Source organism: Syngnathus scovelli, chromosome 6 (genome assembly GCF_024217435.2).
Source record: "Syngnathus scovelli strain Florida chromosome 6, RoL_Ssco_1.2, whole genome shotgun sequence".
Taxonomy (NCBI): domain Eukaryota; kingdom Metazoa; phylum Chordata; class Actinopteri; order Syngnathiformes; family Syngnathidae; genus Syngnathus; species Syngnathus scovelli.
In genome coordinates, this window is record NC_090852.1 from 1,827,951 (window position 1) to 1,854,530 (window position 26,580).

The 26,580-nt window shown below is 46.3% G+C and overlaps 2 protein-coding genes across 5 annotated transcripts in view; both read right to left on the reverse strand.

Moving 5' to 3' along the window:
• Window positions 1-26,580, reverse strand: part of LOC137839501 (uncharacterized) — a 130,982-nt gene that overhangs the window by 12,372 nt on the left and 92,030 nt on the right. The gene's annotated exons all lie outside the window — the stretch shown is intronic.
• meak7 (MTOR associated protein, eak-7 homolog) overlaps window positions 1-26,580 on the reverse strand; it is a 73,355-nt gene that overhangs the window by 4,079 nt on the left and 42,696 nt on the right. The window contains exons 5-10 of one of the 4 annotated variants that reach the window (XR_007482139.2): window positions 13,723-13,934; window positions 13,145-13,331; window positions 10,189-10,307; window positions 9,117-9,296; window positions 7,412-7,518; window positions 2-1,494 (exon numbers count right to left, since the gene is read on the reverse strand). Coding sequence is in view for 3 of the 4 variants with exons in the window: in XM_049723065.2 (XP_049579022.1) it covers window positions 1,477-1,494; window positions 9,117-9,296; window positions 10,189-10,307; window positions 13,145-13,331; window positions 13,723-13,934 (716 nt within the window). In the remaining variant the exon portion in view is untranslated. Of the gene's footprint in view, window position 1; window positions 7,519-9,116; window positions 9,297-10,188; window positions 10,308-13,144; window positions 13,332-13,722; window positions 13,935-26,580 lie in introns of those variants that run through there. The other 3 variants (XM_049723065.2, XM_049723064.2, XM_049723062.2) reach the window with 3 other exon arrangements.

Here is a 26,580-nt window from a genome sequence, read left to right on the forward strand (position 1 = left end):
ATTAATTTGGTGACGACCGGCCCTGTTTATTAATACCTCGACACATCAACTTTAAAACCATGTGTTCTTTTGAAGAGAGCAGCTCTGACTGATCTTTCCAGTCAGAGGTTTTACACACGCAGGTGCCCGTGAGTGAGTGAGTGAGTGAGTGAGTGAGTGAGTGAGTGAGTGAGTGAGTGAGTGAGTGAGAGAGAAAGGGAGTGAGAGAGAGAGAGAGAGAGAGAGAGAGAGAGAGAGAGAGAGAGAGAGAGAGAGAGAGAGAGAGAGAGAGAGTGTTGAAGAAATTAACTAGTGATAGCGTGTTAAAAAAAAGCTTGCTTCTGGCCTTTCCTGATCACATTATTAGATTTGATATAGCTTTCCAGAGGGGCTGACTTCATCATTCAACATCCTGGATTCTCTACAATCTGCTTTGACAGATTTGTACTGGAAGCAGCGTCCTACCAGTACAAGGCACAATATGGTGGAGGAAAGAGGTGTGATACCTCAGAACGTGTTCAGTTTTTATTAAAATGTAGATTTGTCTGGAATAACTACATCCAAGTTATTTGCACTTATTGAATGAAGTTCATCCTTATGCACAAATTTTCATGTTATATTCTGTTATTTTTTCCTAATAACATAAGTACAGCATCTACTATATTACAAAATCAGTTTTTATTTTCCCTCATCTTAAATGTTTATTCTTATGCTTTCCTGTTTCATTCATCAGGAATAGGCACGTTGCCTCAAGGCAGCTGGTAAAATGGTGCTGGTGATTTCTAGGATGCTCAATTCCATCCTGCGCCATGACCAAGATTAGGGAGCCCTTGCCATCTGGTGCCTGTCATGGGTTTCTAGAGCCATAGAATATCCAATGTCCCCATGTGTGCTATCTGACGCCTTTCATTTCATCTGTTCAAATGCATAAATACAACCTATAATTTATTTTGACTTCTATGAACATTCAGAAACAGATTTAACTTCAGCTCAGTGGCCTAGTGGTAGAGTGTCCGCCCTGAGACTGGAAGGTCGTGGGTTCAAACGCCGGCCGGTCATACCAAAGACTACAAAAATGGGACCCATTGCCTCCCTGCTTGGCACTCAGCATTAAGGGTTGGAATTGGGGGATTAGGTCACCAAATGATTCCTGAGCGCGGCACCGCTGTTGCTCACTGCTCCCCTCTCCCCCAGGGGATGGATCAAAATCACACGGGGATGGGTTAAATGCAGAGGACAAATTTCACCACACCCAGATGTGTGTGTGACGATGATCATTGGGACTTTGACTTTATGTACAAAAAAAAGGGAATAAATAATAATGATATAAAAAGCAGTCTTTGAAAGTCTAAGGTGATTTCTTATGAACTGGCTTGCTTGTTTGGACTGATACGGCTTCTGTGTTGCTTCTTTGCTTGGGTAGTATAAGTCGTTTGTTCGGGGTGATGGCTTCCTCTCTGATGTGTTTCTCTCTTATGAGCTCCACCACATCCTTCATCACAAGACTGATGTTCCCTAGGGAAAAAAATCAATCATGATATAGATCATCGGCAACAATGATCAAACCATATTTCTGCCCAAAATGTGTCCATGAAAGTTATATTAGAAACACTATTAAGCGTATCATATTTCCTCCCGCCTTTGATGTTTTACATCATAGAAAAAAAAATTACAAAGGATCTTTTGATTAGTTGAAGTACCGTAATTTCCGGACTATAAGTCGCAGTTTTTTTCATAGTTTGGGTGGGGGGGCGACTTATACTCAGGAGCGACTTATGTTTTTTTTACTTGATCATTAAGACATCACTTACAAGTATGGTTGACCACTTCCCATGTTATTTTTAGTATAGTTGATCACTTCACATGCTTTTATATCTTTATCTTGAACATATTCAAGACATAAAAAATAGAGAAAACATCAAATAAAGCAATTAACACTTTAAAGCACCATATCCAAGTCGGAGGTGGAATCGAACCCGCACCCTCCTAACTGTGAGGCGGACGTGCTACCCAGTGCGACACCGAGCCGCCTCTATTTATTATTACCGTATTTGCCGGTGTATAGGTCGACTCGGTGTATAAGTCGACCCCCTAAAATTCGACGGAAATTTACGATTTTATGATATATCCTTTGTATAAGTCGAGCTCAATTGTTGCATTATATTAAACTTCAAAATTCAATATGCGAAATTTATTGACGAAATGTGTTCAAATTCCGGGAGGCCGTGCGGATCGGCACTTTATAAGCACCGCGGAGGAGATCGCGGCCGGCGAGCTCGCACACGCCGCCCGGCACCAACGGGAGGTCGGAAATAGCTCCAAGCCGAGCGGATCGGCACTTTATAAGCACCGCGGAGGAGATCGCGGCCGGCGAGCTCGCACACGCCGCCCGGCACCAACGGGAGGTCGGAAATAGCTCCAAGCCGAGCGGATCGGCACTTTATAAGCACCGCGGAGGAGATCGCGGCCGGCGAGCTCGCGCACGCCGCCCGGCACCAACGGGAGGTCGGAAATAGCTCCAAGCCGAGCGGATCGGCACTTTATAAGCACCGCGCAGGAGATCGCGGCCGGCGAGCTCGCGCACGCCGCCCGGCACCAACGGGAGGTCGGAAATAGCTCCAAGCCGAGCGGATCGGCACTTTATAAGCACCGCGGAGGAGATCGCGGCCGGCGAGCTCGCGCACGCCGCCCGGCACCAACGGGAGGTCGGAAATAGCTCCAAGCCGAGCGGATCGGCACTTTATAAGCACCGCGGAGGAGATCGCGGCCGGCGAGCTCGCGCACGCCGCCCGGCACCAACGGGAGATCGGAAATAGCTCCAAGCCGAGCGGATTGGCACTTTATAAGCACCGCGCAGGAGATCGCGGCCGGCGAGCTCGCGCACGCCGCCCGGCACCAACGGGAGGTCGGAAATAGCTCCAAGCCGAGCGGATCGGCACTTTATAAGCACCGCGGAGGAGATCGCGGCCGGCGAGCTCGCGCACGCCGCACGGCACCAACGGGAGGTCGGAAATAGCTCCAAGCCGAGCGGATCGGCACTTTATAAGCACCGCGGAGGAGATCGCGGCCGGCGAGCTCGCGCACGCCGCCCGGCACCAACGGGAGGTCGGAAATAGCTCCAAGCCGAGCGGATCGGCACTTTATAAGCACCGCGGAGGAGATCGCGGCCGGCGAGCTCGCGCACGCCGCCCGGCACCAACGGGAGGTCGGAAATAGCTCCAAGCCGAGCGGATCGGCACTTTATAAGCACCGCGGAGGAGATCGCGGCCGGCGAGCTCGCGCACGCCGCCCGGCACCAACGGGAGGTCGGAAATAGCTCCAAGCCGAGCGGATCGGCACTTTATAAGCACCGCGGAGGAGATCGCGGCCGGCGAGCTCGCGCACGCCGCCCGGCACCAACGGGAGGTCGGAAATAGCTCCAAGCCGAGCGGATCGGCACTTTATAAGCACCGCGGAGGAGATCGCGGCCGGCGAGCTCGCGCACGCCGCCCGGCACCAACGGGAGGTCGGAAATAGCTCCAAGCCGAGCGGATCGGCACTTTATAAGCACCGCGCAGGAGATCGCGGCCGGCGAGCTCGCGCACGGCGCCCGGCACCAACGGGAGGTCGGAAATAGCTCCAAGCCGAGCGGATCGGCACTTTATAAGCACCGCGCAGGAGATCGCGGCCGGCGAGCTCGCGCACGCCGCCCGGCACCAACCGGAGGTCGGAAATAGCTCCAAGCCGAGCGGATCGGCACTTTATAAGCACCGCGGAGGAGATCGCGGCCGGCGAGCTCGCGCACGCCGCACGGCACCAACGGGAGGTCGGAAATAGCTCCAAGCCGAGCGGATCGGCACTTTATAAGCACCGCGGAGGAGATCGCGGCCGGCGAGCTCGCGCACGCCGCCCGGCACCAACGGGAGGTCGGAAATAGCTCCAAGCCGAGCGGATCGGCACTTTATAAGCACCGCGGAGGAGATCGCGGCCGGCGAGCTCGCGCACGCCGCCCGGCACCAACGGGAGGTCGGAAATAGCTCCAAGCCGAGCGGATCGGCACTTTATAAGTACCGCGCAGGAGATCGCGGCCGGCGAGCTCGCGCACGCCGTCCGGCACCAACGGGAGGTCGGAAATAGCTCCAAGCCGAGCGGATCGGCACTTTATAAGCACCGCGGAGGAGATCGCGGCCGGCGAGCTCGCGCACGCCGCCCGGCACCAACGGGAGGTCGGAAATAGCTCCAAGCCGAGCGGATCGGCACTTTATAAGCACCGCGGAGGAGATCGCGGCCGGCGAGCTCGCGCACGCCGCCCGGCACCAACGGGAGGTTGGAAATAGCTCCAAGCCGAGCGGATCGGCACTTTATAAGCACCGCGCAGGAGATCGCGGCCGGCGAGCTCGCGCACGCCGCCCGGCACCAACGGGAGGTCGGAAATAGCTCCAAGCCGAGCGGATCGGCACTTTATAAGCACCGCGCAGGAGATCGCGGCGCCTCATTGGACTTCCAGCGGGCCGCGCACTCGCGCACGCCGCACGGTTCAAATTTTCTAAGTGCAACGCACAATGAGATGCATGAGAAACGGCCTTGGTTACCATCACATTTGAAGCGATGAATACGAAGTTAAATTTTATGACTCGGTGTATAAGTCGAGGTCGATTTTTTTCGGTCGATTTTGGATCGAAAAAGGTCGACCAATACACCGGCAAATACGGTATTTGTTTATTTATCATTTATTCAACACTCTTATTTATTCATTGTTTGTGCCTTCTTGTTTTTTTTGTGTTGCTTGTATGCATATGTGTACTATCTCACCGAGGGATAGTGGGAACATAATTTCAATCTCTTTGTGTGTCTTGGTATATGAAAAAAATTCAACAATAAAGCAGACTTTGACTTTGATGAAACAACCAAATAAACAAAACAAAAAACTACATCTGAAAAACATTATATTTTCAGACGAAACTGGATGAGGGCGCTCTAAATTTCACCGTTGGCCGTGACTCATCAACTGGGTGGGCTTAAGAAAAATGGCACTAAAAAGAAACTCATATTTTGCAGGTTACAAACTTCGTTGTAAAATATGCAGCTGAAAACAGTAATCGAGCAGCAGAAAGCAAGTTTGGAGAATCATGATGTACCAAGCAATTACTATTTCAAGTGACGTCAGTGGCACGGCGCGGCGGTTGTTTACATAAAGGCCAAACGTACCCACGTAAGGACTACCGGCATCATTAGCGATGATCATTTCTAAGTGACACGGAGGACAAAGAGTTTGAAGGAATTAAGGATTTGGAGTGACATAGAAGGTTTGAAAAACTATTATGGCTTTTACGCACGCCCGGTCCTACTCTACTGAGTCGGGGGCCGGCGCTCGGCCGAGTGGCTGTCCGTGAACGGTGCATGGGGCTCGGACATGGCCTGGTCCTATGCCATGGAGCTCTCGTGTCTTGAAGTCCACGCCGCCACACGCTTGGAAGTTTGTTTTGTTTAATAAAGAGCCGTTTACCAAACCCACGTCTTTCCTTGTACTTTGTTAACGCTACAATATAGTTATATACTAGATCTGTGGAATAACGACAAGGCTGACGTCAGGGCGCACGCGCGGCGTTGTGGACAAAGGACGAGGAATTTGATCGATGGATTTAATGATTTGGAGTGACACAGATGGTTTGATAATATTGTTGTTTATATAATAGTTATTTGATATCTAATTTATATATCGTTATATGGGCCTGTGGAATATTTTGAAGTGCAAGCGCCGTCAGCAGCGCACACCCATTGTTGACAAAGGTCGGAGGTGGCACTTCCAGCCACGGAAGTGGAAGATAGCTCCATAGAATAGGACCGGGCGTGCGTAAAAGCCATCTCCGAGCCCCATCTACCGTCCCCGGACAGCCACCCGGCCAACAACTACTGAACTGTAACGATAAAAACATATACAAGTTGCTACACGAAATAAAATATATCAAATAACTATAACAAATAGTTCACCGCCACACGGCCCCAAGCACCGGCGTCGACTTCCAGGCCTGTGGCGGCGTGGACATCCATCCCGGAGGTGGCACTTCCAGCCAAGGAGGTGGAAGAGAGCTCTATAGAATAGGACCGGGCGTGCGTAAAAGCCATGTCCGAGCCCCAGCCACCGTCCCCGGACAGCCACCCGGCGGAGCGCCACCCGGCGGAGCGCCACCCGGTGGAGCGCCGGCCCCCGACTTCCATCCAGGGAGGTGAAAGAGAGCTCCGTAGAATAGGACCGGGCATGTGTAAAAGCCATGTCCGAGCCCCATCCACCGTCCCCGGACAGCCACCCGGCCGAGCGCCAGCCCCCGACTTCCATCCACGGAGGTGAAAGAGAGCTCCGTAGAGTAGGACCGGGCGTGTGTAAAAGCCATAATAGTTTTTCAAACCTTCTGTGTCACTCCAAATCAGTAAATCCTTCAAACTCTTCGTCCTCCGTGTCACGTACAAACAAAGCCGCTAATGATGCCGGTAGTACATGGGGCCTTTCTTCATCTTCGTCATCCCGTGATTGAATCTTTGTCCTTTATGTAAACAACCGCTGCGCCGCACCATGCCGCTGATGTCACTTGAAATTCAAATTACAGTAATCCCTTGGTACATGGCAGTTTCACTTTTCTTTTTTTTTTTTTAATTTTGAAATTTTTTATAAAAATTCACATATAAGTCGCTTCTCAGTATAGGTCGCCCCCCCACCCAAACTATGGAAAAAAACTCTACTTATAGTCTAAAAAATACGGTATATTATATTATATTACCGTATTGGCCCGAATATAAGACGACCCTGATTATAAGACGACCCCCTCTTTTTCAAGACTCAAGTTTGAAAAAAGACTTTTTGAACACCAAATGTAATTTTTATACAGAAAATAATCACAGGATATCTGAAACAAATATTATTTTGCCTCATTCAAATCATGCAAAAACTGTCTATCACATCTTAATATCTGAACATTTAAACATGTAAACTAAAGTACAATCACATTTGTAAAGGAATGGCTTTTGGTTTTTGAAATGTAAATAAACCTACTCTTTCTCAATTTTCTGTTATCTCTTCTCTTATTTTCTTCTCCTTTCTTTCTTACCGCTATTTTTTATTTTTCTTCTTCGTGCAACCGCTATTTTTATTTTTCTTCTTCGTGACATGGGTTCGCTTTGGCCTCGGGAGTTAAGTTCAGCATTCGCTTTAAAGATATATGGCGCCATCTAGCGTTGTGAATGGGTATGTCTAGACGAATGTAAGACGACCTCCACTTTTTCAGTCTTATTTCAATGCAAAAAATATCGTCTTATATTAGGGCCAATACGCTATATTATAAAACAACAAAATTGCAATAACTGCATTAACCATCAAAGTGAAGTCTAACTGTAACTGTAGTCATGAAACAAATCTTAATAAGGAAAAACAATGCAATAAAATAATGCAAACTGCTACCGCTATTGTTGGGCAGCCTGAGGACTGCTCGGATGGTTATGCTCTTTTTGCCCCCGGGTGTCGGTCAGAAAAAGGAGGGAAGACGTGGTTCAGTTTTGATTGCTTTCCTGAATTATTGGCAAAAAAGTAACAGGCATTGTGGCTCATAGGGGCATACAGGCAAACTGGCAAAAGGGTATAGGCACATGTTTGGTCTTGAGAGCAGGTGTGTGTAGTGTACATGGGTGAGTGTTTGGGTGTGTGAATGTGATTCTTGTGTATGTGATTATTGTATGAAGCGTGTGAAGAATGTGTGGGGTGCGTGCGTGTGTGGTGTGCGTGTGTGGTGTGCGTGTACATGTGTGTGTGTGTGTGTGTGTGTGTGTGTGGTGTGGTTCTGCAACAGACAGAAATACAGCACGTAAGTCAACGCTCAACTTCTGACGTCACACAACACTAGTAGATGGCACACATTACATAACTAACTGCGCGTAACGGTTCCGCTATACTAAATAACCATAAATGAAATACTCTCTGCAACACACCAAACAAAAGTCATCGAGACAACAAAATACATTTGCTGGCGACCGTTAGTCGCCGTGTCGCTGTGTAACGGCTGTAGTCATGCGTGTGCGCTGCTTGTACGATGCAAAGCAAACTTAAAGGAGCGTGCCGGAGCGGTCAATCAAACGGCACCCACACGAAGCAAACCGCGATCGGACAAAAGGCACAACAGTGGACAGTAGTAACAATGAAATGTGTATACTCACTTTGTGTCAAAGACGAACACGATCACAGCAACATACTCAGTCTATACCAGCAACCTTTAACTTACCGCTGCGCACAAGCTCCAACAATCGCGATAAGCTGAGGTAACCCACGCGAGACTTAAGGCACGGTGACGTAACTTTCCAACATTTTAACATCAACATAGGAACCTTTCTAACAGCTATTTTTATTTTTCTTCTTTGAGACAGGGGTTCGCTTTGGCCTGGGGAGTTAAGTTCAGCACTTGCTTTAAAGATATCTGGCGCGTCTACTGTTGTGAATGGGTATAATGTCTAGACCCCGAATGTAAGACGACCCCCACTTTTTCAGTCTTATTTCAATGCAAAAAACATCGTCTTATATTCGGGCCAATACGGTAATATAACCAGATGATAAGATATAATGATTAAACGATTAAGATTTTTTTTTTAGTTGGACAAGTTTGGTGGGGCCGTATTAAAAACATTTTACCCATGTCTGGTCTAGTCATGTGAACTACACTACTGCGCTCTCAAGTTATTCACTTAATAAGCAATTCATGCTTGTCAAATTAGATAATTTAGGACACACTATCACCAAGAGAGCCTTATTAATATTACGTTGCTTCACTTCAAAGCAGAGTATAGTAGAATTCTGTAGTGACTTACTCTATTGCTGGGCTTCGGTGTTATACGACTGACCACTCAATTCGGGCGCTCATGACGTGTGACATAGCTTGACTCACGTAATAAAAACATGACGCAGCAGGTGAGTTACATAATATTTGCGCATCACAAAAATCCATAATGAAATTTGTTGCCAAGGCTTTTAAATACCAACTTGTATCAAGGTTTATTTATTGTCCAACCCTACATTGTATGTGATGTTTAATAGATTTTTATTTTTATTTATGAAAGAGCGTTGAAGGAATCCCTAATTCTTTTTGCCTTTACATAATGAGGAAATCAGGTGCTCTTACCTCCTCCAGGTCAGAGATTATTCCTACTGCCCATATTTCCATTGAGTCCAAAATGAACTCCTCATCCGCCGAGAGTTGAGGGCTTCCAAACGTTGTACACTTTGGCTGTGCACGGCTGTGACCATGTCCAAAATCACTATCCAACCACAGTCCAAAGTACCTGTGCTGGCCGCCCATGCCCTGATAAAAAACAAGAACACGGAAAACATTACCAAAACATCCATCCATCGCTGATCCAGAGTTGGGTGACAGGGGCAACAGCTTCAGCAGGGAAGCCCAGACTTCCCTCTCCCCAGCCACTTCTCGTAACTCTTACGGAGGTATCCCACTGCGTTCCCAAAGAGACATGCTTACGAGGCACAATTAGGGCTTTCTAGAAAGCCAGGATCATTGCAGAAGAGCAATGTGACAACGACGAGAGGGAACTTGGCATGTTTAAGGGCGACCTTGCCAAACTGTTTAATTTGGATACAGAAGAGGATGATGTTTTTTTCATGGATTTGCGTATTAATATTGATTAACTCTGTGAGTACAATACACTACATGAAATAAAGTACAACAGAACTGACTGCCTTGCTCCTGTGACGTAGGTTTTTTTTTTTCTTACCTCAAGTCATGGCATGCATGCGCCCTATAATGCAGTGCGTCCTATGTGTGGATTAAGTACAGAAAAGCCCCCGGAATTGAGTCTGCGCATTTTAACCCGAAGCACTTTATGGTGCGGAAAATACGGTATGTAAGTGTAGTGTAAGAATTATGTTTTGTACTTTAATTATATTTAGAGATTGTTCATTAATTATTATTACTTTTTATACTCGAGTTCCTTATTTACTGAGGTTGTGAGGTGAGCTTTTCCTTTAAAGTTCAAACATTAACCTTACTCTATGAAGAGCAACCAAATAATGTTTCTCAAATCAGAGGACTGTGCTTGTCTGTAAATTTTACTACCAAGTTTGGCTAACAACAGATACTGTACGCTTTCATAAACTATGGGGAAATTTTTGTAATGTTTCTCTACCCTGTGGCCCACGTTAAGTTAGAATACAGTAGGCATTGACAAGTTTTGGCTCACCAGTCCGTTGGGCATGGTCTGCTGATTCTGGTTGAGATACATGAAGTGTTGATTGTAACCTGTCGCTGTATAAACTCTCAGTCTGGGGAACACGGAGAACAGGAAACATCTGGAATCACCTGCGCAAGCATTTCCATACATACACAACCAACACACAGTTACACTATAGATATGACAAAATGCTTAAACTAAGCACAGTATTCAAATCACCCCGCAGTATTATAATAAATTGTTACTTTCTCATTTTTACCAATCATTCCTTGGGTATGTTACTGAATTATCACTACATAAATGTATTATTTTGACCAGAAATGGTGTAAGTAATTAGTTCAATTATGAATGTATTCTATTCAGTTCCTAATCAAAATGTTGATGCCCGAACCCAGTTCTCCCCTACATTCTCCATTTTCTTTTTTTTTTAAATCCACTTATCCATTTTCTTCCACTTATCAATGACCGGATCATAGAGGCAACAGCTTAAGCAGGGAAGACTAGACTTCTTTTTCCCTAGCAACTCCATACAGCTCTTCTGGGATATGCGAAGGCATTCACAAACCAATTCGGAGACGCATTCGCTGCAGAGTGACTTGGGTTGCCCCAGGGCCTCCTCCAGGTCTGATATGCCCAGAACACCTGTCCAGGTGTGTGTATATATGTTGTATTTTTTGTTATTACTCGAATTGACTTGTACAATGCCATTGCGGTTTCATGTTTAATTTGGAAAATAATGGTATAAAGGACGCATACCGCTCTGTGCCCCGTGCAGCTTTAGGACTCTTGGACCACTGTCTAGTTCATCTGATCCCAACCTATAGGCAGAAATTAAAAACTTCTAAGCCTGTGGTGAGGACTGTGAGGAAGTGGACAGTGGAGTCAAAGTAGGACCTCCAAGCCTGCTTTGACTGCACCGATTTGGGGGTTTTTGAAGCTGCAACTTCAGACCTGCATGAACTCACCGATACTGTCACATCATGTATCAGCTTTTGTGAGGACTTGTGTGTTAAGACTAAGACCTTCTGCACGTACAACAAAAACAAACCTTGGTTTACACCAAACCTCAAGATGCTGCGCAAAGCCAAGGAGAAGGCCTACAGGAGTGGGGACCAGGACCTATTCAGGCAGACCAGGAACACACTGAACTGAGAGATATAAATGCCAAGAGATGTTATGGAGAGAGCCTGGAGAGACACCTCTCTGCCAATCCTGATCCCTCAACAGTGTGGAAAGGTCTGCAGAGCATCACGGGCTTCAAGAAACCTGTGGAGAACCCAAGGCGTGCAAACTAGCTAAACAGGTTTTACTGCAGGTTTGAACGGTCCACCCACACAACAGGACCTCCTGCATCTCAATCAACGTACACACCTCCCCCTACAACCATGCCACACCTCCATCATCGTTATCATCTACTCTCTCTCTTACAGAAGCTGTGCCCGCACTTCTGATCCGCGAGGAGGAGGTCCTCGCAGATCAGATGTTCCGGAGACAAAATGTCAGGAAGGTACCAGGCCCAGACGGCATGTCCCTCTCCTGCCTGAAAGTCTGTGCTGAACAACTGGCACCCACCTTTGCACGGATCTTCAACCGTCCTACATCCTGCAACACCTGGACACCCCAGGGACGTACGCCAGGATCCTGTTTGTGGACTTCAGCTTGGCGTTCAATACCATCGCTCCTAACATCCTCCAACAGAAGCTCATCCAACTCGCGATGCTTGCCTCCACCTGTCAGTGGATCACCGGCTTCCTGACCAACAGGAGATAGCATGTGAGGCTGGGGACCATCCCATTCGACACCCGGACCACCAATACTGGCACCCCTTAGGGGTGCGTCCTCTCCCCACTGCTCTTCTCTCTCTACGCCAACTATTGCTCCTCAGGCAACTCTTCTGTGAAGCTCCTGAAGTATGCGGACGACACCACTCTCATCAGACTGATCCGGGATGGCGACGAGACTGCATACAGACAGGAGGTGGAGCAGCTGGTCCATTGCTGCAGGCAAAACCACCTGGAGCTGAACCCGCTCAAGACTGTATAGATGACAGTGGACTTCAGGAGAGACCCTTCACCATATCGACCCTTCACTATCCTCAGTAATGCTATTCTCTACACAGACACCTTCAAGCTCCTGGAATCCACAATCTCTCGGGACCTGAAATGGACCGGCCACATAGACTCTGTCCGGAAGAAGGCCCAGCAGAGGCTGTACTTTGAGACAGCTCAGGAAGTTTAACCTGCCACAGGAGCTGCTGAAGACCTTCTATACTACCATCATCCAGTCTATCCTCTGTACCTCCATCACTGGCTGGTTTGGATCGGCCACCATACAAGACAAGCACAGACCGCAACGGACAATCAGGACTGCAGAAAAGATAATCGGGACCGACCTCCCATTTATCCAAGACTTGTACCTGTCCAGGACCAGGAAAGGTGCATGTAACATCTCTACAGACCCTTCTCACCCAGGTCACAGTCTGTTTGAACTACTCCCCTCCGGACAGTGTTACAGAGCGCTGTACGCCAAAACCAGCAGACACAGAAACAGCTTCTTTTCCCAGGCTGTTCCTCTGATGAACTCACACCACTCAGAGTCTCATAGACATTGCTGTGCAATAATATCCTGCCCTCAATGCTTTATCTTTGGATTGTCCATATTATGTGTACTATGTGTCCTCTCTGCATCCATTGCAGCCTGATTATCCTGGAAGAGGGATCCTCCCATCTGTGGTCTCTTCTCAAGGTTTCTCATTTCCCCTAGTAGGAGTTTTGAGTTTGAGAATAATTGTCAGTTTTTGCAAACGTCGTCCTAAATGTTGTTAGCCACCTAAATGTTGTACAGAGTCCGAGATCTACCGGAGTTAAATTCCTTGTTTGGCATGCTCAAACTTGGCCAATAAAAGATTGATTGATTGATTGATTGATTTATTGATTATGAGTAATCTGAAAGATCCACTTCTCACCCTGGAACTGTGGTTTGACTTCCCAGCTGAGGGAGGCAAAGCCACCAAAAACATATCCCTTTGTGTCTTTGATGAGCAGCAAGGTGGGTCCACACTTAGTCAGACCTGCCACCATCCTCGTGAAGCTCTCGCCATGCAACAGTGTGGAAAACACAAGGCTCCATGGTGAATTACATCTGTCAGGCAGCTGTAAAAATTAGACATTGGCATGTTGAAGCAATGTGACACATTAATTTCAAATGACTTTTATCGGGCCTAACATGATTGATCATGATTATTAGTATTGTCATATTACATATACAAACAAAAAAAAACACCAAGTGATATGCTAAAACACTCCAAGTGTCTTCAAATGTAGATCTTTTGCTCTAGGAGGGAGTAAATTTCAACGTTAACCTCCAGAAAATGAGTGCCATTAATATTGCTGCCTGGGTTCATGTGACAGTGACTTTGTATTTCACTAGTCAAATAAATCATTATCATGATTGATATGGAAACTCAAAATCAAATACTATCTCGACTTGGACTTGGTGCAAAAAAAAAAATGTGTTCAGGAAAACCCTGGGTCAGACACTAACCTGTGGTGCAAGAAACATGAGGGTGGGAATGTCCAACAGACACTGTAGATCTTTCCAGCGTGTCTCCTTACAAGGAGGCAACAGAGAAAGGGCTGGCTGCACACTTGGCCAAACGTTTAGTCCCTCAGCCACCAACATCTCCAGGTATAAAGATACTTGGGGTACTCTAAAGATCCAGTCCTCCAAACAGGCAACATCATATCCTCCCTGGTCTTTCAAGAAAATGAAAACATTTTTGTTAAAATCAACTCATCAACTTTATTCATAGAGCACTTTAAAGTGTACTTGTGGCGCTCAGGGGAAACATGTATGTGGTTTATCAAGAAAAACTATCCAAACAAGTTTCTGATTACATTGGTTGTATTAATGCAAGCTTATAATATTTTGCCAAACCTATGTGTCAAGACGCCCTGGGCACAGCCATGTCTCCTAAAAGGATGGGAGTCGAAGGGGAGTTTGACAGCAATCTCAATACACCGTGGCATTTTCTTGGTCAGATTCTGACAAATTTGAGTACAATGTGCCATTTTCTTGGTCAGATTCTAGGGAATCAGAGTGAATTTTGTAATTTGTCAGCATCAAGGCTGACACACGGTAAATAATTAGGTTTCGACCGAAATGATATTTGAAAGAAAAAGAACGAGTCCCGATTAATTAGCCGATTAACTCTAGGAATACATACCGACTATATTAACACATTTTTGTCACTTCCAACAAATATATGAATTAAAGATAGCATTTGATTGTTTTACAATACCTTTGGCCTTTACTTTTTTTTTTTCAAAGTCAAAGTCAGCTTTATTGTCAATTTCTCCACATGCCAAAGACACACAAAGAAACCGAAATTTCGCTCCCCCCTATCCCACGGTGACAAGACATGGCTCACAACAGACAAACAAGTAAACAAGTATAACAAAAGCGTGCTGAATAAATAATGAATAAATAACACAACAATAAATAAATAAATAAGAGGAGCAGAAAAAAAAGGAGCAAGTCCGCGTACAGCAGACATTCCCGAAAATAGCGCAACAGTGCCGCACGCTACGCAGAAGGGGGTAGCGAGTTCAGGGCCCTAACAGCCTGGAGAAAGAAGCTGTTGGCGAGTCTGGTGGTGCGGGAGCGCAGGCTCCTGTACCTCTTCCCAGAGGGCAGAAGGTCAAACAAAGAGTGAGCCGGGTGACTCACATCTCTGGCAATCGAGGTTGCCTTGCGGGCGAGATGGGAGGTGTAAATGTCCTTCAGGGAGGGGAGTGAAGCACCAATAATCTTACCAGCCGTATTCACTATGCCCTGCAGGGCCTTCAAGTTCTGTTCAGTGCAGTTACCACCCCAGACAGCGATGCAACTGGTGAGGACGCTCTCAATGGTGCCATGGTAGAATGTAGACAGGACTGCCTGAGGAGCACATGCACGCCTGAGCTTCCGCAGGAAGTACAGGCGGCGCTGAGCTTTCTTTGCCTGTGACGAGGTGTTTGCGGACCAGGAGAGGTCCTCACTGATGTGCACCCTCAGGAACTTGGTGCAGCTCACCCTCTCCACCACAGCACCGTCGATGATCAGCGGCAGGTGTGTTGTGTGGCCTTTCCGGAAGTCAACAATGATCTCCTTGGTCTTATTGACGTTCAGCAGGAGGTTGTTGTCCCTGCACCACGTGGTCAGAAGGTCAACTTCCGACCTGTACCGAGTCTCGTCGCCCTTCGTGATGAGACCCACCAGAGTCGTGTCGTCAGCAAACTTCACTATGCGGTTGTCGCTGTAGGTCGCAGTGCAGTCATGCGTCAGCAGGGTGAAGAGCAATGGACTGAGCACGCAGCCCTGGGGGGCCCCCGTGCTCAGCGTGATGCTGGCGGAGATTTTGTCGCCAACACGCACCACCTGAGGCCTCTGACAGAGGAAGTCCAGTATCCAGTTGCAGAGGGAGGTACTGAGGCCCAGCTCGTCGAGTTTGCAGATGAGTCGCTGCGGCACAATGGTGTTGAAGGCAGAGCTGAAGTCCACAAACAGCAACCTCACATATGAGTCCTTTCTCTCCAGGTGCGTGAGGGCCGAGTGGAGGGCAGAGCAGATGGCATCCTCAGAGGACCGCTTGGCACGGTACGCAAACTGGAAAGGGTCAATGGTGGGGGGTAGAACGGACTTGATGTGCTCCATGACCAGCCGCTCAAAGCAGTTCATGATGATGGGCGTCAGTGCCACAGGGCGGTAGTCATTGAAGCAGGACGGTGCAGGTTTCTTCGGCACAGGAACGATGGTGGCAGCCTTGAAACACGAGGGGACGATGGCCTGCTGCAGGGAAACGTTAAAGATGTCCGTGAAGACACCCGACAGCTCCCCAGCGCAGTCCTTCAGCGCTCGACTCGGGATGTTGTCAGGGCCCGCCGCCTTACGGGTGTCAATAGCGGCAAGCGCCCTCCTCACACCGTCGGCAGAGAGGCGCAGGGGCTGCTCGTGTGGGGGGGGAGTGGTCTTCAGCGGGCAAGTGCTGTTCTGGGCGTCGAAGCGAGCAAAGAAGCGGTTCAGATCGTTCAGCAGACGGACGTCGCCCTCACAGTTCCTCGGCGCGGGCTTGTAGTCCATGATGGTCTGAATGCCCCGCCAAAGGCTACGTGCGTCCTTGCTGTCCTTGAAGTGGGTGGAGACCTTGCACGAGAACGCCTTCTTCGCTTCTTTGATGCCTCGGGACAGCCTTGTCCCTGGCCCTCAACAGTCTGAGGACAGCCCCCGTCAGCCACGGCTTCCAGTTCGCGCGAGTGACGACGGATTTCGAGCAAGTCACATCATCGATGCACTTCGTGATGTAAGAGGTAACAGAGTCAGTATACTCCTCTATGTCCGTCCAATCATTGTAGGTGGCTGCCTGCTTAAACAAGTCCCAGTCAGTGGTGTCGAAGCAGTCACGAAGTGCATCGGAGGCACCCTCAGGCCACACTCGAACCTGCCTCCGAACCGGCCTGGATGCCTTTACCAATTGTCTGTATGCGGGCAAAAGCAAAACGGTGAGATGGTCAGAAAGCCCCAGATGGGGGAGGGGGGTGGCTTTGAAAGCTCCCTTTTGCGCTGAGTAGACTAGGTCCAGGAAGCTGTCTCCACGTGTCGGAAAAGGAACATGCTGGTGAAGCCTCGGGAAAACAGACTTCAGGTTGGCATGATTGAAGTCTCCAGCGAAGATGGTGAAACCGTCAGGGTGCGCTGTTTGCTGTTCACTGACAGCCTGGTACAGTTCACCAAGCGCCGCGATCCTGTCTCCTTCGATGTTGGAAGGCGGGATGTATACCGCGACTAGCAGAATCGCGGTAAATTCCCTCGGCAGATAAAAAGGACGGCACTTAATGATCACAAATTCCACAAGCGGCGAGCAGTGCTTACATACCACCACAGAGTCCCGGGACCATTCTTCTCGGATGTAGACGCATATTCCACCTCCTCGCGACTTTCCCCCTCGTACAATGGCACGGTCCGCCCGATAGCACGTTAGCCGCTCCAGATGCACTGCAGAGTCCGGAATGTTGTCACTCAACCAGGTCTCGATGAACACGAGCACACAGCAGTTCCGCACCGTCCGGTTCGTAGACCTCAGCAGGCGTAATCCATTTTGTTGTCCAGCGATCGAACATTCGCCAGAAGAATGGAGGGCACCGCCGGTCGCGCTGGGTTGGCCGCCAGCCTGGCCCGGACGCCTCCGCGCTTGCCCCTCTTCTGCCTCCTCGCACACCGTTTCCGACAGCTCCCAACCGGGGGAGGAATAGCGGGTGAGGTCGGCGACGTTTCAGGACGTAGCAGTCCGAGCGCCTTTAATGTCGACACTTCAAAGTCCAGAACGCCGCAAAACCCACTTCTGCCGATGTCAAGCAGAACCTGCCTGCTGTACTTGTAGCACGGACGAGACGAACACACAAGACTGTCGGACGAACACTCATTAGACAAACAAATCACCGTACTGACGGGACAGAGAGTGGCCGCTGCGTGTGCACGCGCCGCCATCTTGAATGCTGTTACTCTTTGGCTATTTGGCTCAGCAACAAGAAATGGATTCAGTTTTCTAGTGCAAATGCAATCACAATTGGAAATACTTTTCTCAAGGCACAAAGACAAGAAGACCAGGCAATCTCCAGATGTAACAACTCTGACTGAAATTGACGTATCTGCATATCTAGGAGATGGTGGTCATCACCGCAACATGTCAAAGCCTGCAAAAGAGTAGATATTGGCATTGATCACTGGTCTGTGCAAAACTGAATCTGAAACTGAAAAAGTTGCCAAACAGTCAAGACATTCAGCTTGAAAAGCTGAAGAACCCCAAGACTTCCACAGAATTTGAGACCAAAACTACAAAACAGATTTGAACTGCTCCAACAGAGTGAAAACATTGAAGAAATCTGGCAGTTTCAGTGAAGCAAACAGTCTGCTGAAGAGAGCATTGGCAAAAGAAGCCAAAATTTAAAGGTGGATCACTGAAGAAATCTGGTAGATCAAGAGTTTTTTAGGTGATCGACCAAAGGAAACCTGCAAGAGCTGAACGACACCAAGCCATAATTATAGAACCGAGAGAAAGAGCAGCTAACAAATATCGAGCACTGCATAAGCAAAAGAAATGGCAAGAAAGACAAAGAAACAGCGGTTTGAGCGTAAAGGTGATGAAACACAGGTAGCAGCAAATAAGAATAAGACACTTGATAAAATTGTGGAAGAACCATCTGACGCCAACAACTACAACACAAATATTGACTCGTTCAAGAACAAACAGGTCAAGACATTAACATCTGAAGAAGATCAAAATGCCAGACAGATTGAACATTTCTCAGAAACATTGAATCAGCAAGGCAGAATAGAATTGTTTGACCCTGGTGCATTTGTAGAAGAAACAGACCCTAGAATTAGCACAAACAAACTAAAAGAAGAAGTAAATACCGCAATTGCAAAACTGAAGAACAGCAGGGCTCGAAGCATGGATTAAATCCCAGCAGAACTTTTGAAGGCCAGTGACCAAGCTACTGTTAAGAAGATGACAGATGTCGAACAAATGTTGGAAAGAGGAGTGTGTCCCAGAAGAGTGGAGAAAAGGACCCATAGTGACAGTGGTAGTTCTACACTGAATTACCGTAATTGCCGGACTATAAACCGCACCGGATTATAAACCGCACCAGCTAAAATTTAGGGATATTTCATTTTTTTCTTACATAAGCCGCACCAGACTATAAGCCGCACGTGCACACGGGTTTTTTACAAAGAAAGACAGTACATAGAAAGCCTTTTTAACGTTTTAATAACATACTTGAACATGTCTTTCTTAACATTGCCTGTGATGCAGCAGTAGTACCGCAGCAACGCGGAAGTGTGCATGCGAGTTATTAGCGAAGAAAGACTGGACACAGAAAGTTTTTTTTAAAGCTTTAATAACATACCTTAACATTTCTTTCCAAACACTGCCTGTGACGCGGCAGTAATACCGCATTTCTTTCCAAACACTGCCTGTGACGCGGCAGTAATACCGCAGCAACACGGAAGTAACACAGCAGCAACACGGTAGCACAGCACGAACAGGGCTGGTTAAAAAAAACATACCAGTAAAAGTAAAAAAAGAGCCTTCCTCATCTTCCTCCTGTGCACTGAAACTATCGAAGTCTTCCTCCTTAGTGTCCGATTGGAATAGCGTTAGATATCCTTCGCCTCGCACTTTCTCTGTCTCTCTTTCGTCGTCGGTTTTATGCATTTCTTCGAGTGTGAAGAGGTTCTGTTCATGGTAATCTTATTCATGCACGAAGCGCTAAATTATATTAAACTAGCGAGCGACACGTATTGCTTAAAAGCGGCATCATATGCATTTCTTTTATCCCCCATAATGACGGTTTGTGTATAAAAGCTTCCTGTCTTTGTGTGAATGCGGGTGTGTGCGTGATGCGCGAGACGATCACGTCTTCTTCGGCGCATTATCTCTTCTTCGTCTGTCTCACTCTTACTTCCTGCTAGAGCGCCCCCTGGAGACCGGAGGCCGTAGAAATCCATAAGTACGCTCCAGAGTAGACACAAGATAATGTCATCAACATCGACTGTCTTTGGCTTAAAAGCGGCATCATATGCATTTCTTTTGTCCCCCATGATGACGGTTTGTGTATAAAGGCTTCCTTTCAATAATGTCCGTCTTGATCGCGTGATGCGCGAAATGTAAACACAAACTCGCGCGTCTTCTTCGGCGCATTATCTCTTCTTCGCCTGTCCCGCTCTTGCTTCCTGCTAGAGCCCCCTGGAGGCCGGAGGCCGTAAAAATCCATAAGTACGCCACGCCGCCGTTTAAGGTTCAAAGTAACCTTCTGAATAAAATGCATTAAAAGTTCACATTCATTACAACTTGTTTTTGGTGAGCAAAATGTCAGAAGAATTGAATTTAAATGCTGATTGATTGGGTTTTAATACAATGCAGATTACTTCACTGGTTTCTTTTATATCAAACAAGTTGTTATCAAACAACTTGTTTGATTTAAAAGAAACCAGTGAAGTGATTAAAAAAAAAGGAAAAACAAGATGAACTTAGTACAATTACAATGCAGATTGTCCAAACAGCGCCACTGCTTTGTGTAATCTCTGAGTGATATGGCAGAGTAAGAGAAAGGGTTTAGAGCACAGGTGTCAAACTCAAGGCCCGGGGGCCAGATACGGCCCGCCACATCATTCTATGTGGCAAGCGAAGACAAATTGTGCATCAAATTCGTGTGTCATTACTAGAATTGCAAATTGTCTTCACTTTTAATAATAGCTTTTTTTAAAAATATTTGACCAGTTTTTACTCGTCGATTTGAAAACGAGTTATTTGTCAGTTTGTTTTGTAGCTTTTACTGCATATAATAGTGTTAAGAGTAAAAGTGATCAAGTCATCACAAAAATCTCGAAAAAAAATCTTATATAAGCCGCACCTGACTATAAGCCGCAGGGTCCAAAATTTTGGAAAAAAGTTGCGGCTTATAGTCCGGAAATTACGGTACTGCCTGGGCGAGAGTACTTCCTTACTGAAGGTCAGTGGCCAAGCTATTGTAAAGAAGATGACAGAGCTGTTGAACAAATGCTGGACACAGGAGTGTGTCCCAGAGGAGTGGAGAAAAGGACCCATAGTAAAAGGACCCAGTTCTACACTGAATTACTCATGCTAAATGTCATTAAAGCAAATATCACAATAATGTATTAAATAATTTAATAAATAATAATGTGGTAAATGTCATAAATTACATTAATCTGTCTTTCAAGGAAGAAGCAACAATTAGCTCCTTGGTAACATCCCCCAAATTCTATGCTTGGCACTCTTTTAGTTAGACACAAAATACAATTGTCACGAAATATAGTTGCACTAGCAAATAGCAAATGATAGTCGATGACACTAGCTGCAGATATAAATATTCTGTTTTCTTATTACAGGCCAACATTAAGGGAAATAATACTAATAACTGAACATGTAACAGTCTTGTTGAAAAGCACAATCATACCATCTTAAAATGATATCTAATGTTTGTCAAGTTAAGACTCAGCGACTGTGTCAACTGTAGAGGTATCACACTGCTTTCAGTCCCAGGAAAAGTATTTTCAATTGTCATGTTGAACAGACTGAAATTAGTGATTCAAAGATGAGAGAAGAACAAGCAGGCTTCAGGCCAAGCCGGTAATGCACTGAACAAATCTTTACATTGAAAAATGCCATCGAACAAAGCCTTGAATTCCAGCAATCGCTGGCAATCAACTTCATTGACTTTAAGAAAGCTTTTGACAGCGTGCACTGAGACTCAATGTGGACAATTGCATGACACCAAGGAATTCCATCAAAGTATGCATGTGATCATCTTCAGGAACATATACCTGAATTCCAGCTATACCATCAGAACAAGAAGTGGAAATCCAGACTTTTTCCCATTAAGAACAGGTGTCCAACAATTATGTTGATAACTTTGGAATCAAATGGACAGAAGAACAAATGTTGACAGATCTTGATTTTGCAGATAACTTACAACTTACAGCAGTTGCAGTGTTTGACTGAGACACTCGGCAACGCAGCCAGCAGAATAGGACTCAGAATTAACAACCAAAAGACCAACATAATGGCAGTGGGAAAAGGTCAGAGGGAAATCAAACTGGGCACAGAAACCATTGAGAAAGTTGAAACATTCACCTCTTTGGGAAGCATTATCGCAAGTGATGGAGAAGCAGACAATGATGTGATATGCAGATTTGGAAAAGCAATGGTTGTGTTTCAAAGACTCAGAAGCATTTGGCAGCCAAAGTCACTGTCAAGCAAGATCGAACTATGACTGTTCAGTTCAATAGTAATACCAACAGCAAGTGAAATCTGGAGAATGACAGCAGCAATTGTCCAGAAACTAGATATTTTTTCCAGCAAAGACGCTTGAGAAGAATACTGGACGTACATACTAACAAGGAAATCCTGAAAAGAACTGGTCAGTGCAAGCTATCAGAAACAATGACAGAGAAAAGAATCAGGGAAAAGGAAAGAAGGTAAGGCCAAGGAAGACCTGGCAATCAACTTTCAAAGAAGATCTGAAAGGGATGGGTAGAAAGTGGGAAGCCAAGGAGCTGCTGCACAGAACAGAGACACAGAGAAAGAATGCTGCCTCGTGCGTCAAAAGCCACTAGGAAAGCTACGGACATTCTGTTCCACCCTGCCCACACGCTGGCCTGCCACTACAGGCTCCTCCTCTTTGGCCGCCGGTACTTGTTACTTAGGCTCAGAACGAACAGGTATAGGAAGGAACACATTTGTGCCAACCACTATCGGCTTCTTGAACCAGGTATTGTGAGCCTGCCCCTGAGGTATATAGGTGTTAGTTAGTTAGTTAGTTAGTTAGTTAGTTAGTTAGTTAGTTAGTTAGTTAGTTAGTTAGTTAATTTTTCGCACCAAAAGGCGCACTGGATTGTAAGGCGCACTGGATTGTAAGGCGCACCCTCATTGAATTTTTTATTTTAGAAATTATTTCATATATAGGGCGCACCGGAGTAAAAGGCGCATAAAATCGAAGCATCAAACTGAGGTTGACTAGGGTTGCGATATGCATCCACTAGCCAATAACCAATTGGTAAACAATCGCGTTTCTCAAACTATCTCCTATAAAATGATCAGAACTGACAAATGTTCGATCTAACGCATTGGTACTGCTTACCTATGTTTACCTTCCATATCGATCTGTAAATTTACTCAAAACATTAACGGAGCAGCCTATTTTGAAATCAAATAGCCTCACGGGTACAACAGCTATTCAGTGACGGCCCCTGACCACGGTTGCCGTAATGCTGGGAAGCGATGCGACCTTGTAATTTACTAGTTGTACTAAAACAGACTGGGGCGGGGCAGGGACAGGGCGGGGGCGGGGCAATGACATACCAGCTCTGCCGAACCCCTGAAGCCGATTCACCGAAACCCCTAGGGTTCGATCAAACCCAGGTTAAGAAGCACTGCATTATAGCATTAGCTACCCGCAAACTCCCATGAGCCTCAGCTCGCGACTCCCATGAGCCTCAGCAAAGTGTAAACAATCACGTTTTTCAAATGATCTCCTATGAAATGATCAGAACTAACTAAAGTTCGATCTAATACATTGGTACTGCTTACCTGTGTTTCCCTTTCATATCGATCCGTACATTTACTCGAAACATTAACAGAGCAGCCTATTTTGACATGAAATAGCCTCGTGCGTATAGCAGCTATCATTATAGCATTAGCCATCCGCAAACTCCCATGAGCCTCAGATCGCAGACTCCCATGAGCCTCAGAGCAAAGTGTAAACAATCGCGTTTCTCAAACTATCTCCTATAAAATGATCGGAACTGACTAAAGTTCGATCTAACACATTGGTACTGCTTACCTATGTTTCCCTTCCATATCAATCCGTAAACTTACTCGAAACATTAACGGAGCAGCCTATTTTAAAATGAAATAGCCTCACGGGTACAACAGTTATTCAGTGACGCCCCCTGACCATGGTTGCCGTAATGCTGGGAAGCGATGCAACCTTGTAATTTACTAGTCGTACTAAAACGGACCGAAATATTTTGGTAGAGCACTGTGTACAACCAGTATGGATGAACAAATTCATCAACTGATCCATATATAAGGTGTACCGGACTATAAGGTGCACTGTCAGCTTTTGAGAAAATTTTAGGTTTTTAGGTGCGCCTTAAATAAATACGTTAGTTAGTTAGTTAGTTAGTTAGTTAGTTAGTTAGTTAGTTAGTTAGTTAGTTAGTTAGTTAGATCTTGCTGCACAATGTAATGATAAATGACTAATTTAACGCCTTCCCATGTTCTGTGATGTTTTTAAATTAATCGTGACTTTATGTGTTGTTCTGCTGTTGCAAAACAAATTAACTCCCAGGGGGATAATAAAGTTTATGAAGAATGAAGAAACACGCAAGAAAGACTAAGACCATAGGCCAAGAATGTAAGATAGGCTGCGAGAGTTAGGTGTGTGCAAGAAATCTGATGCCAAGAATAATAACCCCATGGTAACAGAAAGGCTGTCGCCTTGGTGACAGAAACGCCCAAAGATGGAGGAGTCTCGATGATTGAAGCGTAGCTATGTGTTGACAGAAAGGTTGTCGCCTTGGTGACTGGAGGACCAGATGGGGGAACGCCCAAGGATGCTCATAAGGAAGCCACAACCCACATAATCTGTAGAATTGTACCCTTGTCAACCAATTATATAAACACAAAGACTCCAGAAGTTAGATACCGATTTCTGTTCAACGGGCTTGGTGCATCAAAATAAAACAAAAAATTGGTGGTGCTACGGGTAAGAGATTATTATCATATACACTGACCCCTCACCACTTCGCAATTCACGTTCTGCGAATGCGCTACTTTGCGGGTTTTCAATTGACGGGAGAACGACGTTTAAATACACGCTGATAGCGCAGGGCATGCCTCTGAGCAATGTGCATCACTGTGAGCAAGCGCGAACAAGAGCGGACCAGCGCGGACCAGCGCGGACCAGCGCGGACCAGCGCAAACCAGCGCGGACCAGCGCGGCAGCCAGCGTGTCGTGAACGAGGCAGGACCATGTGCAACACGGACTGTTTATTTAGGGAATGCTGTCAAGTGGCATGGAAGTTCAGATGGTGCGTAATTGGGTCTTGGATTTGGCCCGGGCAAACTGGCAATCCTAAAACATGTAGAAATTCCAAATTTCACCTGGTGTTAAAGCTTGACATATGGGTGCCCTGATGGAAACTAATAAATCTAATAAAATAAATTGTTAGTAATTGGGAGGATACAACTTGTTCGAGCAAGTAGCAACACACAACTTTGGAATATGATTTTGCTTTGCCATCATTTTAATCTGAAACAGTTTGAGCAATATCTTTATATACATATATACATACCGTAATTTTTGGACTAAAAGTCGCTCCGGAATATAGGTCGCATTAGCCATAAAATGCACAATAACGTGAAAAAAAACATATATAAGTCGCTCCGGAGTACAAGTCTCATTTTGGGGGGAAATTTATTCGACAAAATCCAACACCAAGAACAGACATGAACGAGAAACAACAGGCTAAACGATGGGTATGCTAACGTGACATAAACACAAACAAAGAGCTGAAAACGGGCCTGACGTAACATTCAGAGTTATTAAAAAAAACTATTACATAAATAACACGTTTATAAAACGATCTGTGTCACTCCAATTCATTAAATCCATCGATCGTCCTTTATGTTAACAATGGCTGACGGCGCTTGCACTTCAAAATATTACACAGGCCCATATAACGATATATAAATTAGATATCAAATAACTATTATATAAGCAATAATATTATCAAACCATCTGTGCACTCTAAATCATTAAATCCATCGATCAAATTCCTCGTCCTTTGTCAACAACGCCGCGCGTGCACCCTGACTTCAGCCTCGTCGTTATTCCACAGATCTAGTATATAACTATATTGTAGCGTTAAAGTACAAGGAAAGACGTGGGTTTGGTAAACGGCTCTTTATTTAACAAAACAAACTTCCAGGCTTGTGGCGGCGTGGACTTCCAGCCACGGAGGTGAAAGAGAGATCCATAGAATAGGACCGGGCGTGCGTAAAAGCCATGACCGAGCCCCATCCACCGTCCCCGGACAGCCACCCGGCGGAGCGCCGGCCCCCGACTTCTATCCACGGAGGTGAAAGAGAGATCCGTAGAGTAGGACCGGGCATGCGTAAAAGCCATAATAGTCTTTCAAACCTTCTGTGTCACTCCAAATCCTTAAATCCTTCAAACTTCGTCCTCCGTGTCACTGACAAACAAAGCCGCTAATGATGCCGGTAGTACGTGGGGCCCTTCGTCATCTTTGTCATCCCGTTATCAATCTTTGTCCTTTTTGTAAACAACCGCCGCGCCACACCGCGCCGCGCTGCTGACGTCACTTGAAATTCAGATTACAGTAATCCCTTGCAACATCACGGTTCGTTTATCGCGATTTCACTTTTTTTTTTTTTTGTTGAAAAAATTCACATATAAGTCGCTCCTCATTATAAGTCGCCCCCCCGCCCCACCCAAACTATGACAAAAAACGCGACTTATAGTCAGAAAATTACGGTATGCGCTTCAGGACTGTTTTGACACAACTGACTGGGGAATGTTTAAGCAGGCAGCCACTTGCAACAATCAGACGGACATAGAAGAGTATACTGACTCTGTTTCCTCTTACATCTCGAAGTTCATTGATGTGACCCACACAAAATGCATTGTCGCTCGGGCTAACTGGAAGCCATGGCTGACAGGGGCTGTCCTCAGGCTGCTGAGGGCCAGGGACAAAGCCTTCAGAGATGGGGATTAGGCTGGCTTGAGAACAGCGAGGGCCGACCTATCCCGGAGCATC